Here is a 15,746-nt window from a genome sequence, read left to right on the forward strand (position 1 = left end):
CTTTTTGGGAACTGTGGGGGGGGGGGGGATCTTGGAGGGCTGGTGGCCTGGCGGTTGGGAGCTTGGGCCGGTGGCTGATGGATCGCTGGTTCGGGTCCCCGTTTTTGACCTTGTGGGAGATCTGTCGACGTGAGCATGATGTTGGTTGCCTCTGTGTGTTGCTCTGGATGGGAGTGTGTTAGATGACTAATGTGATGAAGTTATTGAGCAGCTTCACAGCAAGTATATTGTACGTTTTAAATATTCAATACATTTTTTTTTTATATATATAAACTATTCCACAACAACTACCTAATAAACACAAATCTAAGTAAAGGTTTGCGTGTATCAGGTAGTTGTTGTGGAATTGTTAGTTCACTTGTTAGATATTGCTGCACAAGGCAATGACTCAAGGCTGCTGCCCACTGCAAATGTCAGTGTGGACGTAACTGCATTCACGTAAATGGTCTTTGGTCTGCTCTTGGTGAGTCCACCAAGATCATTTGCCTGAATATACTTACTGTAACTTGACCCTACATTTGTACTCTTTTACCATTGTTTTATTTAAACTGCTTTTAAATTAGTCTGGTGGTGGGCAGTCTTATTTTATCAACAACCTTCTCTTTGATTGATAAGACTTAGCAACCCATATCAACATAGGGTGCTGAATGATAGTGTTTTAAAAGGAGCTTTAACTTCTCCAGATTTGTAACCCACAATTTTTATTATCAGATCACCACATTGGGTTTGATGTTGAGTCTTTTTTCTCATGTCAGAACCCTAAAGTTATCATAATATGAAAGTCACGTAGAATCTGTAGATCATTTAGAAAACTTTATTGAAAACATGATTAACAACATTAACCACCCCAGCCTTGATAAGTATGTTATGATCGCTCCCATTCGGGATATCCTGATGGATAGGATGTGTTTGTCTTTGGATCAGGCAACCAGGTTTTTCCCGCTGACTCTATAGGAAAAACAATTCGACAAAAGTCCTGGTTCACTTCTTCACCCGTTTGTCGTATTACTTTGTGAGCAGTTTTATGAGGTTGAAATACGTGGAGAAACATCCCCTGGTCATGGCAGTGTCCTATAAGCATAGAACAGAAACAAGACTTTAGAGGAGAGGTCATGGTACACTGGCACATAATAACAATACTTATTTATGACTGATGAGCCAGTGGTCATCTCACCTTCTCCACCTTGGTCTTCTCCTGGACCTTGGTCTTCTCCCCCTTTGCCTTGGTCTTCTTCTTGACCTTGTTGTTCTTAGTGGATCCAGTCTTGTTCCTCTTCCCAAAACAACATGCCAGCATCCTCCAGAAAGACATCTTCTTGGCCTTGGTCTTCTCCTGGACCTTGGTCTTCTCCCCCTTTGCCTTGGTCTTCTTCTTGACCTTGTTGTTCTTAGTGGATCTAGTCTTGTTCCTCTTCCCAAAACAACATACCAGCCTCCTCCAGAAAGACATCTTCTTGGGCGTTGAGGAAGCCTTGTCAACCATTACCACAGGCTTCTCCTCAGGAACTGGTTGGCCGATGAGGTCACAGTGAGGGTAGATGGAGTACGGCCATGACATGCCCACACTCTTAGAGATGGAGGACCGGCTCAGGGCCCTCTGAGGCTCACCCTTGGAGGCCCAGGCGGCTTTAGGGAGAGGTGGTGTCGGTGCGTCCAAATAGCTTATCTCGGGTTCATCCAGAACTTGGCTGATAGAAGCACTAAGCTCCACAACCTCTTGGCGGAGCAGCTGCATCTGTGTTAGGAGGTCTTCGGGGGAGAGGGGCCGTGTCCATATCTGTGTTGAAGTGTCCACTGGGCTTTGATCCACGACAGGCTGCACCTTCACCAGGAGGGCCTCAGGAGGGGAGGGGGGCTGTGGTGAACTATCGCCTGCACATGGCCATCCACAACTTGAGCTTCCATCCATGACAAGCTGAATTTATGGATGCAGATCTTTGATCACCCAATAAAAGAAAGACACTTGTTCAATAATAATTGCTTGAAAATAAACAAGTAGACTAGCTAATGACTTTTCAATATCACGAGAAGACACGGATAAGGAAACAATTAAGTAAAATACACTGGTAAGACGCAGGTAATGCTCGAAGTTGACAGCAACTGACGAAATGAATCCCTCCCGATTCTTCAACGATTTGTGACAGCTACGTCATAATGACTAGGAATCCACAATAGTCCTAGAATATGTTGCGTAATATTCGGATTCGTACTAACCCAAGGAACAAAACCACATACTTGAATTACCTCTCATTATATTCTGGCTGTCACGAATGTGGTTCCTCTTTATGTAATTTAGCTCAGGTCAGTGTGTTATAATTGCTTGCTGACCGTAAAACCATGATCGCGTATTTCAAGGATACAGATTTAAAGAATACGCCTGCTAGATCGCGCTCTTGAAAACAATTACAAATTCACCAGTCTTAGTTGTTAATTCAACTTAATTTCCAGATTACCAACAAATCTGTGTCCATGATCGAGATGGCTCAAGTGTGCACTGCATTCACTACAGCTCTGGCGAGACCTCCCAATCACATCTCTGTGGCTGATCTTTGACAGGCCCAATCCCAACTGACACTCCTTTTGGCTCTGGTCAATAGTAGCCTTGTAAACGCCTGATCTCTCGAGTTTACACGAATGTTCGCTACACGGATATCTTCAGTGTTTCCCCTACCAGAGATATGAGGAGGAGGGGGGCTTTTGCCTTGTTCTTATGCTATCTGAGTGACTCAAACATTTTAACAAAATCAATTTGGTCCTGTCATGCCAAATATTATCGTCAGTTGCTTTATCAACGCTGTGATGATCATTAAGGCCTAAATGACATTGTCATCGTCGCTATGCCAACAAGGCTGATTTCCGCGACAATTTCGCTGTTTTAACAAGCTTTAAGCTAATAAAATGAAAGCATTAATTCGAGCTACTTTTGGGTACCTTGTTAACATTCGATTTCATGTTCGGTCTTAAACATTGCTACGTTTCGGAAAAGAACGTGTAATCTGCTTGACAACAGTTATTTACTTTACAGATCACGAAATCAGCTAATTTCCACTCCATTTATGTGCCAAATCGTTTGATAGCTTGTCTGGCTATCATGTTTTTATTTTAACCTACCCTTCCCTTATCTACACTGAAATAATATAATTTCAGTAGTCCCCCAATTATTATTTTTCTATCTCGCATAGCTCATTAGTACACCATTGTGTACTATGCAACATCTATTGTAGGTCCTAGAATACAAGAATAACGTGGAGCAAATATCTACGATCAAAGGATAATTTACAACTAATAATATTACCTTGTGAAACAGCTGTGAAAACCAACCTGGCAATATTAAGATTTTAATACATAAACTTTGATCGCTTTAGGTACAATTGTGTGATTCATTTATTTTCTAAGATTTTTTGACCACTCACATGGCAATCATAGACTAAAAAACTGCATTCTGGTGTTTGGAAAATAGAGGTGGTTGCGAGGTTCTGCCTGTCACTTGTTCTCAACAGACAGCCAGTCTCAGAAGGGGGGCTTGGAGAGGGAGACTGCAAAGTCCAGGCACTGCTGCTCTCTTTGTTCAAATCAAATTTTATTGGTCACATACACATGGTTAGCAGATGTTAATGTGAGTGTAGCAAAATTCTTGCGCTTCTAGTTCCAACAGTGCAGTAATATCTAACAAGTAATTGAACAATTCCACAACTACCTAATACACACATCTAAAGGGATGGAATAAGAAAATGTACATATAAATACAGTTGAAGTCAGAAGTTTACATACACTTAGGTTGGAGTCATTAAAACTCGTTTTTCAACCACTCCACAAATGTCTTGTAAACAAACTATAGTTTTGGCAAGTCAGTTAGGACATCTACTTTGTGCATGACACAAGTAATTTTTCCAACAATTGTTTACATACAGATTATTTCACACTGTATCACAATTCCAGTGGGTCAGATGTTTACATACACTAAGTTGACTGCACCTTTACACAGCTTGGAAAATTCCAGAAAATTATGTAATGGCTTTAGAAGCTTCTGATAGGCTAATTGACATAATTTTAGTCAATTGGAGGTGTACCTGTGGATGTATTTCAAGGCCTACCTTCAAACTCAGTGCCTCTTTGCTTGACATCATGGGAAAATCAAAAGAAATCAGCCAAGATCTCAGAAAATAAATTGTAGACCTCCACAAGTCTGGTTCATCCTTGGGAGCAATTTCCAAATGCCTGAAGGTACCACGTTCATCTGTACAAACAATAGTACGCAAGTATAAACACCATGGGACCACGCAGCCGTCCTACCGCTCAGGAAGGAGACGTTTTTTGTCTCCTCGAGATGAACGTACTTTGGTGAGAAAAGTGCAAATCAATCCCAGAACAACAGCAAAGGACCTTGTGAAGATGCTGGAGGAAACGGGTACAAAAGTATCTATAGCCACAGTAAAGCGAGTCCTATATCGACATAAGCTGAAAGGCCGCTCAGCAAGGAAGAAGCCACTGCTCCAAAACCACCATAAAAAAGCAAGACTACGGTTTGCAACTGCACATGGGGACAAAGATCGTACTTTTTGGAGAAATGTCTTCTGGTCTGATGAAACAAAAATAGAACTGTTTGGCCATAATGACCATCTTTATGTTTGGAGGAAACAGGGGGAGGCTTGTTAGCCGAGGAACATTGAAGCATATATTGAAACATCTCAAGACATCAGTCAGGAAGTTGAAGGTTGGTCGCAAATGGGTCATCCAAATGGACAATGACCCCAAGCATACTTCCAAAGTTGTGGCAAAATGGCTTAAGGACAACAAAGTCAGGGTATTGGAGTGGCCATCACAAAGCCCTGACATCAATCCTATACAAAATTTGTTGGCAGAACTGAAAAAGCGTGTGCAAGCAAGGAGGCCTACAAACCTGACTCAGTTACACCAGCTCTGTCAGGAGGAATGGGCCAAAATTCACCCAACTTATTGTGGGAAGCTTGTGGAAGGCTACCCAAAACGTTTAACCCAACAATTTAAAGGCAATGCTACCAAATACTAATTGAGTGTATGTTAACTTCTGACCCACTGTCAATGTGATGAAAAAAATCAAAACTGAAATAAATCATTCTCTCTACTATTATTCTGACATTTCACATTCTTAAAATAAAGTGGTGATCCTAACTGACCTAAGACAGGGAATTTTTTACTAGGATTAAATGTCAGGAATTGTGAAAAACTGAGTTTAAATGTATTTGGCTAAGGTGTATGTAAACTTCATTGACTACAGCTCAGCGTTCAACACCATAGTGCCCTCCAAGCTCATCACTTTTATTTTGCCTTTATTTAACCAGGTAGGCTAGTTGAGAACAAGTTCAGGGAGCATTGATCGAGCGGCATAGGCAAGATGCAACAGATGGCATAAAATACAGTATATACACATACAGTGGGGAGAACAAGTATTTGATACACTGCCGAGTTTGCAGGTTTTCCTACTTACAAAGCATGTAGAGGTCTGTAATTTTTATCATAGGTACACTTCAACTGTGAGAGACGGAATCTAAAACAAAAATCCAGAAAATCAAATTGTATGATTTTTAAGTCATTCATTTGCATTTTATTGCATGACATAAGTATTTGATCACCTACCAACCAGTAAGAATTCCGGCTCTCACAGACCTGTTAGTTTTTCTTTAAGAAGCCCTCCTGTTCTCCACTCATTACCTGTATAAAAGACACCTGTCCACACACTCAATCAAACAGACTCCAACCTCTCCACAATGGCCAAGACCAGAGAGCTGTGTAAGGACATCAGGGATAAAATTGTAGACCTGCACAAAGTGACGACTGATTAATTTATTAAAGTGGTCTGTGTTAGTGATGGCTGTTTAACAGTCTGATGGCCTTGCGATAGAAGCTGTTTTTCAGTCTCTCGGTCCCAGCTTTGATGCACCTGTACTGACCTCGCTTTCTGGATGGTTGCGGAGTGAACAGGCAGTGGCTCGGGTGGTTGTTGTCCTTGATGATCTTTTTGACCTTCCTGTGACATCGGGTAGTGTAGGTGTCCTGGAGGGCAGATGGTTTGCCACCGGTGATGCGTTTTGCAGACCGCACCACCCTCTGGAGAGCCTTGCGGTTGTGCGCGGTGCAGTTGCCTTACCAGGCGGTGATACAGCCCGACAGGATGCTCTCAATTGTGTATCTGTAAAAGTTTGTGAGGGTTTTAGGTGACAGAAGCCAAATTTCTTACAGCCTCCTGAGGTTGAAGAGGAGCTGTTGTGCCTTCTTCACCACACCGTCTGTGTGGGTGGACCATTTCAGTTTGTCCGTGATGTGTACGCCAAGGAACTTAAAAACTTTCCACCTTCTCCACTGCTGTCCCGTCAATGTGGATAGGGGGGTGCTCCCTCTGATGTTTCCTGAAGTCCACGATCATTTCCTTTGTTTTGTTGACACACTCCGAGTGCCCTCACCTCCTCCCTGTAGGATGTCTTGTCGTTGTTGGTAATCAAGCCCACTACTGTTGTGTCGTCTGCAAACTTGATGATTGAGATGGAGGCGTGCATGGCCACACAGTCATGGGTGAACAGGGAGTACAGGAGGGGGCTGAGCACACACCCTTGTGGGGCCCCGGTGTTGAGGATCAGCGAAGTGGAGATGTTGTTTCCTACCTTCACCACCTGGGGGCGACCCATCAGAAAGTCCAGGACCCAATTGCACAGGGTGGGGTTGAGACCGAGGGCCTCAAGCTTAATGATGAGCTTGGAGGGAACTATGATGTTGAATAATGAGCTGTAGTCAATGAACAGCATTCTTACATTCTGTACATCCTCTTGTACAGATGGGATAGGGCAGTGTGCAGTGTGATTGCATTGTCTTTGGACCTATTGAGGCGGTATGCAAATTGAAGTGGGTCTAGAGTGGCAGGTAAGGTGGAGGTGATATGATCCTTGACTAATCTCTCAAAGCACTTCATGATGACAGAAGTGAGTGCTACGGGATAGTAGTCATTTAGTTCAGTTATCTTTGCCTTCTTGGGTACAGGAACAATGGTGGCCATCTTGAAGCATGTGGGGACAGCAGACTGGAATAGGGAGAGATTGAATATGCCCGTAAACACATTTAAATGTCTTACTCACGTCGGCCACAAAGAAGGGGGTGGGGGGCCACACAGTCCTTGGTAGCGGGCGGCGTCGGTGGCACTGTATTATCCTCAAAGCGGGCAAAGAAGGTGTTCTGAGTGTTTGCAGGGCTCTTGTTAAGTTAATCTGTGTATCTCACATTATGTGCCCGGTATGATCGAGAAATAAAACTTTCTTAGCAGATAATGACAACATAACAACAGTAGCTGTAGATTATGTAATGAAAAGTTGGAGGGTGGTTGGTAATGGAGGACAGGAGCAGAGTTAAAGGGAACAGGGTAGGAGACAGATGTAAACAAGCACATACACAGGTTACACCTTACTGTGAGAAAATTTGATGGATTAGTGCAGTGTTATAAATGGGAGATAGTGGCAAGAAAAAGTAAGTGAACCCTTTCGAATAACTGGATTTCTGCATAAATTGGTCATCAAATTTGATCTGATCTTCATCTAGGTCACAAAAAAAGACAAACATAGTGTGCTTAAACTAATAACACACAAATTATTGCATTTTTCTTCTCTACATTGAATACATAATTGAAACATTCAGTGTAGGTTGGAAAAAGTATGTGAACCTCTAGGTTAATGACTAACCTGGAGTCCAATCAATGAGACAAGATTGGAGATGTTGGTTAAAGCTGCCTTGCCCTATAAAAACACTCAAAATTTGAGTTTGCTATTCACAAGAAGCATTGCCTGATGTGAACCATGCCTCGAACAAAGACCTCAGAAGACCTAAGATTAAGAATTGTTGACTTGCATAAAGCTGGAAAGGGCTAAAGTATGCAGATTTTCATATTTGTTAGGATACTGACACACACACTATAATAATATAGCCCGGACTATTTGCATTGTGTGCCCCCAACCCCTCTTTTACTTTTAAGCTGCTGCTACTCTCTGTTTATCATATATGCATAGTCACTTTAACTATATATTCATGTACATACTACCTCAATTAGCCCGACTAACCAGTGCCTGTATATAGACTCGCTACTGTGTATAGCCTCGCTACTGTTATTTTTCACTGTTGTTTTTATTTCTTTACTTACCTAATGCCTTTTTTATTTTAAATTGCACTATTGGTTAGAGCCTGTAAGTAAGCATTTCACTGTAAGGTCTACTTCACCTGTTGTTTTCAGCGCACGTGACGAATAAACTTTGATTTGACTGAACTCTGCAAAATTTGAATTGGGACACTTACCGATCATGTGCCATGGTGAAACTACTTTGATGGGGCTTCAACTCCGGCGCCACAGTCTTTGCCCTCTCAAACTTCTGTCAGGCTAGACAGGGTACCGACCTTTTTTAAGCTAAAAGTAACACATTTAAACATTGTGTTCTCTCTGATATGACGTTCATTGAAATCATAATAACTTCAGATATAATAGAACGTGATTGATAAACAAAAGGTTATTTCACTTGCCCAGCTGTCCACCTCCTTGACAATTCCACGTCAGAAGAAGCGTAGGTTGATTTTGGCAATCATGCGCTTCACTCCGAAATGGCCAACATGCATCTCGGTCAGCACGGCCTCCTTTTCCTCCTTTAGTAAAAATCACCCTCCTGTGTGGCTGGCCATCCTTCCCCGTAGGCAAATATGCAAAAATATTAAACTGGATTAAATTGACAGATTTTGATGGGGACTTTTTTATTATGTTACTTATGTTACCAGTTGGTCAATAGACTTAAGGACATTACAATATATGTGATTTTACAGAAGAAATACCAACACTGTCATATCAGCAAACATTTCTAAAAAACAGTTTTCGCTTTGTCATTATGGGGTATTGTGTGTAGCTTGATGAGGGAAAAAATTTATTTAATCAATTTTAGAATAAGGCTGTAATGTAACAACATGTGTTAAAAGTCAAAGGGTCTGAATACTTTCCAAATGCACTGTATGTATTGAATAATGGCACAAATATTTGGGCTTCGGCTAATAAAATGTATTTAATGTATGGCTCATCAGGCTCAGGTAGCATCAGGCTTGAATTTTAGATCAAAGCTCTAATCAAATCCAGACATAGGCCTAATTATATGCTTTTGAATGACACCAGGTTCCCTGGGAGAAAAATGATTTATTCTCGGGATGGAACATTTGTAAAATACCGGGATAAATAATCAACCCTACTCTGCATGCATAGCCTACAGTACATGCTTTTATGTAGAACAAATGGAGTAGCTGTTTGCACCGGAGGTTTTCACTCCCTCCTGGCATGTGTAAGATAGGTTTCCACAGGTTGATGTTGCTGTTGTATGATAAGTCCCATCCATCCTGCTGCAGGCATTTATGCAGGAATGTCTCTGTGGCTATGATACAGTCCTACCTGGATCCAACAAAATGTGGTCTGGTTGGCATGCTAATTCTAGATGCCTTTTTCTGTTTGATATCTGGAGGAGAATCAACCCCACCCCCCTGGAAACTATTGTATTTTCTTATTCCTTTTTCTCCCCAATCTGGGACAAGAACATCCCTGCCCCATGTGTCTCCCGGTCGTGGCCGGCTGCGACTGAGCCTGGACTCGAACCAGGATCTCTAGTGGCACAGCTAGCACTGTGATCAGTGGAGGCTGGTGACTTCAAAAACTGAGGAGGCCCACGGTATAGACACACGGAGACGTCAAAGCGTGTTTCAAACATCGTCAGAGTAATTGTTTTAACCTAAAGCATTTAATAAAGATTTATAGTACAATATTATGGGGAATGAGAAAGAGAGGGCTACATACACCGTTTTGGGAAGGGATCACAGCAGTGATTGAATGAGGGTATGAGGCATGAATTGAGGTCTTCAGTGGCTTGACTTCAGTGCAGGACAGGAGTTGACTGGGAAGACAAAAAACAATAACACAACACACTACACAGTTAGACAAAAAGCTAAGAATGAGTTAGTCCAAGCAAGGAGTAAAATCATTGATGTGTAATGTGATTGACAATACATACAGTAATGAGAGAAAATTGATAGGGGTACTCACAGTGCTTGGAGAGGAAACATTAAATGTAACAGTGGATGAGCGGGAACATGAGACGTGGCTTCAGTTCATGTCAGGAGAGAGTTGACAATCATAGTGGAGTGGTCACTTCTTAAATCAGGGAACAGGAGGGGACTTAGATGGAATGTATCTGCTATTTGTATTTCCATTACAGCTGCGCCATTGTAGGTTTGAACAACAAGTTTGTCCATGAAGTTAAACAAAGACTGCGCATCTCGCCCAGAACTTTGGACCTTAAGGTCCCTAATCAGGTCACATGAGGGGGGGGGGGGGCGAGCAACCTTATACTTGTTCATATGAATTATATTTAGAGGAGAGTAGGTGGGGGATTTCCTCTACCCAGAGACAACAATTGATAGACAATAGAACTCAAAGGGCTGAGCTTGCATCATGCAGGCCTATGCAACTGCAGGCCTTATAAAAATTTACTTACATCTGTCATCACTATTATGATGATTCATTCCAGTTAATAATTTGATTGAAAACGTATAGGCAGCCTAGCCAGCCCAATTTTGAATATAAACCACATTTGATCACATTCACATTTTCTCCTGACACACAAATGGACTGTAAATACATAACGCTACCAATTAATTACCCTGGCCAAATGGACAGCGCACATAGTAGGCTGTATGCATCTGCTCTTATTAGTAGCCTACAGTTGATCAGACTGAAAAATGGTCTCGTTTTCATCCCATACAGCAAGTCAAATCTCGAATGTTTAGGTGTGGCCTAGGCTGCTGCAACATTTATTTAATACGTTTTTGCTTGTGTCTGTCAGGAGTGATGTTTTATCATCTTTGCTAAATAAATACCGGAGGAAAGTGGAAAGCCTACTTGAGTGCGCTGCGTCAACCTCTCTTTAATCTAACTTTTAATGGGATGATGCGATGGAAGCTATCAAACCATTCTGAATGATCCTAGAAAAGACTGAAAGTTCCATATGTTCAGCAAGTAAAGCATCGAAACGTGCAATTACTGCTACAAGCTCCTTGTGGTTGCACTTGTTAGTTAGCGGAACATTCTCTCTCGTTGTGCCCTCTAATTTTTGCATGCTCAAAAACGCAGTGGTGTTGATAAACCAATTGAGAATATCCCTGTTTCTTCTTACTTTCTCGTTGTGTTACGCATTTTGAATACGCAGACCTTCGTCATGATCGATGCGGCTTTTTCCCAGAAGCTTGAATCTTATAACATTACGCTCCCTGTTTTTGTTTTGCCGTTTAGCTGAATGATTAATGTTCTTTAGGGCACTTGTTCTTCAGGGCACTGTACCCCGCTATCGCCCAAGGCTCAAAATTTCCAAAAATGCATTGGGCTGACTGGGACACGGCGATTCAGACAGTTAGCAGGCCGATGCTAACAGTTAGTAGGCCGGGGCTAAACAAGCTAGCAGTTAGCATACCGGGGCTGCCAAGCTAGCAGTTAGCAGACCGGGTTAGCAAGCAAGCAGTTAGCAGGGGTTAGCAGACCAGGGCAGGCAAGCTAGCAGTTAGCAGACCGGGGCAGGAAAGCTAGCAGTTAGCAGACCGGGGCTAGCAAGTTAGCCTTTGGGGGACGTCGCGATGGGGGTATGTCTGTTTTTGCCTCTTCGTGCGGTGACATCGATAGACCAGTCGTGGAATTAGTAGGGTTCCGGGTAGCTCTAGATAGCTAGCAGGCCTAGCAGGTTAGCAGAATGGGCCTTCAGCGGGCATCGCGCTTGAGGGGCCTGTTGGAGTCCTCGGGCAGATTATGTCGGTATTCCAGTCGTAGAGGATCGGCGAGGGTTCCGTGCCCCGTACCGGCAGTAGAAGGGGTCCGGATATTGTAGCCCAGGAGTTGGCTTCGGTGGTAGCACAGGAGCCCTGACCGGGCTAGCTTCAGGCTAATTGGTGCTTGCTCCGGGATGGAAACGCTAGCCAGGAGTGGTCACCCGGGATTGCGGTTAGCTAGTTGCGAAGGTCCAGATGAAAATGTTCAGAGTTTGTGGTAGGAATCCGGGGATATGGAGAGAAATAGGTCCGTTATGCTCTGGTTTGAGTCACGTTGTTAGAACTGGCGAGAGCTTTCCGAGCTAAAGGTTAGCTGATGACCGCTAGCAATGGTTTGCTAACTGATAGCTGGTAGGTAGTTAACTGGCTAGCTTCAGTTGAGGGATTCCAGATCTGAAGTAAATAGAAATACTTTAGAAAAAAGCAGATCCACGCCACATGAAAGCTGGTGGTTCCTTTTAACATGAGTCTTCAATATTCCCAGGTAAGAAGTTTTAGGTTGAGGTTATTATAGGACTATTTCACTCTTTACCATTTGTATTTCATATACCTTTGACTATTGGATGTTCTTATAGGCACATTAGTATTACCAGTGTAACAGTATAGCTTCCTCCCTCTCCTTGCCCCTTCCTGGGCTCGAACCAGGAACACATCGACAACAGCCACCCTCGAAGCATCGTTACCCATCGCTCCACAAAAGCCGCGGCCCTTCCAAAGCAAGGGGAACAACTACTCCAAGTCTCAGAGCAAGTGACGTTTGAAACGCTATTAGCGCGCACCCCGCTAACTAGCTAGCCATTTCACATCGGTTACACCAGCCTAATCTCGGGAGTTGATAGGCTTGAAGTCATAAACAGTACTGCTGGCAAACTCACGAAAGTGCTGTTTGAATAGCCTGCTGCTGCCTACCACCGCTCAGTCAGACTGCTCTATCAAATATCAAATCATAGACTTAATTATAACATAATAACACACAGAAATACATTAATATGGTCAAATCCGGAAACTATCATTTTGAAAATAAAACTTTTATTCTTTCATTGAAATACGGAACCGTTCCGTATTTTATCTAACGGGTGGCATCCATAAGTCTAAATATTGCTGTTACATTGCACAACCTTCAATGTTATGTCATAATTACGTAAAATTCGGGCAAATTAGTTCGCAACAAGCCAGGCGGCTCAAACTGTTGCATATACCCTGACTCTGCATGCAATGAACGCAAGAGAAGTGACACAATTTCCCTAGTTTAATATTGCCTGCTAACATGAATTTCTTTTAACTAAATATGCAGGTTTAAAAATATATACTTCTGTGTATTGATTTTTTAGAAAGGCATTGATGTTTATGGTTAGGTACACATTTGTGCAACGATTATGCTTTTTTTGCACATGCGCTTTTGTTAAATCATCCCCCGTTTGGCGAAGTTGGCTTTCTTTGTTAGGAAGAAATATTCTTCACAGTTCGCAACGAGCCAGGCGGCCCAAACTGCTGCATATACCCTGACTCTGTTGCACAGAACGTGACACAATTTCCCTGGTTAAAAAAATGTCATGTTAGCAGGCAATATTAACTAAATATGCAGGTTTAAAAATATATACTTGTGTGTTGATTTTAAGAAAGGCGTTGATGTTTATGGTTGGGTACACATTGGTGCAACGACAGTGATTTTTCGCGAATGCGCTTGTTAAATCACCAGTTTGGCGAAGTAGGCTATGATTCATGGATAAATTAACAGGCACCGCATCGGTTATATGCAACGCAGGACAAGCTAGATAAACTAGTAATATCATCAACCATGTGTAGTTAACTAGTGATTATGTTAAGATTGATTGTTTTTTATAAGATAAGGTTAATGCTAGCTAGCACCTTACCTTGGCTACTTGCTGCACTCGCATAACAGGTAGTCAGCCTGCCACGCAATCTCCTCGTGGAGTGCAATGTAATCGGCCATGATCGGTGTACAATAATGCCGATTATGAAAACTTAAATCGGCCTTAATTAATCGGCCATTCCGATTAGTCAATCAATGATACGAGATTGGAGAAGTTCAGCACTGTTGCTACTCTCACTAGAAGTGGCCGTCCTGGAAAGAATGCTCAATGAGGTTAAGAAGAATCCTACAGTGTCAGCTAAAGACTTACAGAAATCTCTGGAACATGCTAACTGTTGACGAGTCTACGATATGTAAAACACTAAACAAGAATGGTGTTCATGGGAGGACACCACAGAAGAAGCCACTGCTATCAAAAAAAAACATTGCTGCATGTCGGAAGTTCGCAAAAGAGCACCTGGATGTTCCACAGCGCTTCTGGAAAAATATTCTGTGGACAGATGAAACTACAGTTGATGTTTGGAAGGAACACACAACTGTTTGGAGAAAAAAAGATACAGCACGCCAACATCAAAACCTCATCCCAACTGTAAAGTATGGTGGAGGGAGCATCATGGTTTGGGACTGCTTTTCTGCCTCAGGGCCTGGACAGCTTGCTATCATCGACGGGAAAAATGAATTCCCAAGTTTTATCAAGACATTTTGCAGGAGAATGTAAGGCTATCTGTCTGCCAATTGAAGCTCAGCATTAAGTTGGGTGATGCAACAGGACAGCAAACCAAAACACAGAAGTAAATCAACAACAGAATGGCTTCAACAGAAGAAAATACGCCTTCTGGAGTGGCCCAGTCAGTCCTGACCTCAACTCGATTTGAGATGCTGTGGCATGACCTCGAGCAGTTCACACCAGACATCCCAAGAATATTGCTGAACTGAAACAGTTTTGTAAAGAGGAATGGTCCAAGATTCCTCCTGACTGTTGTGCAGGTCTGATCTGCAACTACAGAAAACATTTGGTTGAGTTTATTGCTTCCAAAGGATGGTCAACCAGTTATTAAATCCAAGGGTCCAGCACCAGAGCTCCATCAGCAGCAGATTTGAATTTAGAAAAGAAAATACAAATGTTTATGCAACAAATGTTAGCGCATCTATTCGCATCAAGCAGAATCTCATAGATTCGTTCCTCTAATCAAACAGAGCACCACATCGTTTCAAATTAAACTATCTGAGCCCATGTATCTAAATGGAAAGATGCACGCCCCTAATAGGTTATGGACGAATTATCTTAATGCAGAAGACTAGATGCACTTTTCCCATGAAGAAAAATAGTGACTTGCTTCAGCTCTTCAACATAATTATTTGGGCAGTGGATAGGATAGCCTGAACATGTGAAAGATGGTTTGGTGTCTCTAGCTTGAACTAGGTTTAGGCAATATACCCGGGTATTTTGAAATGCTGACTGACCAGGTAAAAGCTTTGATCACTTATCCCTCACTTGTTAAATCCAATTCAATCAGTGTTGATGACGGGGGGGACTGGTTAAATAAAGATTTAAGCCATGAGACATGGATTATTTGTGCCATTCAAGGGTGATTGGTTAAGACAAAATATTTAAGTGCCTTTGAAAAGGGTATGGTAGTAGGTGCCGGGCGCACCAGCTGGTGCTCAAGTTTCCCGTGTATCAAGAATGGTCCACCACCCAAAGGATATCCAGCCATCTTGACATAGCTGTTGGAGTCAACAAGGGCCAGCATCCCTGTGGAACGCTTTTGCCACCTTGTAGAGTCCATGCCCTGACTGGGGGGGGGTGCGCACAACTCAATATTAGGAATGTGTTCTTAATGTTTGATATACTCAGTCTATATCTGTATGTATGTATGTATGCATGTAAACTCATTAAAAAAAAAATTCAAAGATGATTCGTAAAAATCCAAATAACTTCACAGATCTTCACTATAAAGGGTTTAATCACGGTTTCCCATTTTTGTTCAATGAACCATAAACAATTAATGAACATGCACCTGTGGAACGGTCGTTAAGACACTAACAGCTTACAGAC

General features: G+C 42.3%; 1 protein-coding gene across 5 annotated transcripts; it reads right to left on the reverse strand.

The window, feature by feature from the left end:
• Window positions 1-798: 798 nt before the first annotated feature.
• Window positions 799-8,499, reverse strand: LOC120028371. Of its 5 annotated transcripts, none has more exons than XM_038973590.1 (3): window positions 8,311-8,499; window positions 1,175-1,935; window positions 799-1,071 (listed from the first exon to the last, which is right to left on the reverse strand). In XM_038973590.1, exons 2-3 carry the CDS (start codon window positions 1,907-1,909, stop codon window positions 1,006-1,008), a joined length of 801 nt encoding a protein of 266 aa, XP_038829518.1. In that variant the 5' UTR covers window positions 1,910-1,935; window positions 8,311-8,499; the 3' UTR covers window positions 799-1,005. The 5 variants fall into 5 exon arrangements, with proteins under 5 accessions (XP_038829518.1, XP_038829519.1, XP_038829522.1 ...); XM_038973591.1 differs by lacking the exon at window positions 8,311-8,499 and adding an exon at window positions 3,414-3,640; XM_038973594.1 differs by lacking the exon at window positions 8,311-8,499 and having other exon boundaries at window positions 1,175-1,183; window positions 1,322-3,369.
• Window positions 8,500-15,746: the final 7,247 nt, after the last annotated feature.

Source organism: Salvelinus namaycush, chromosome 34 (genome assembly GCF_016432855.1).
Source record: "Salvelinus namaycush isolate Seneca chromosome 34, SaNama_1.0, whole genome shotgun sequence".
Lineage (NCBI taxonomy): Eukaryota > Metazoa > Chordata > Actinopteri > Salmoniformes > Salmonidae > Salvelinus > Salvelinus namaycush.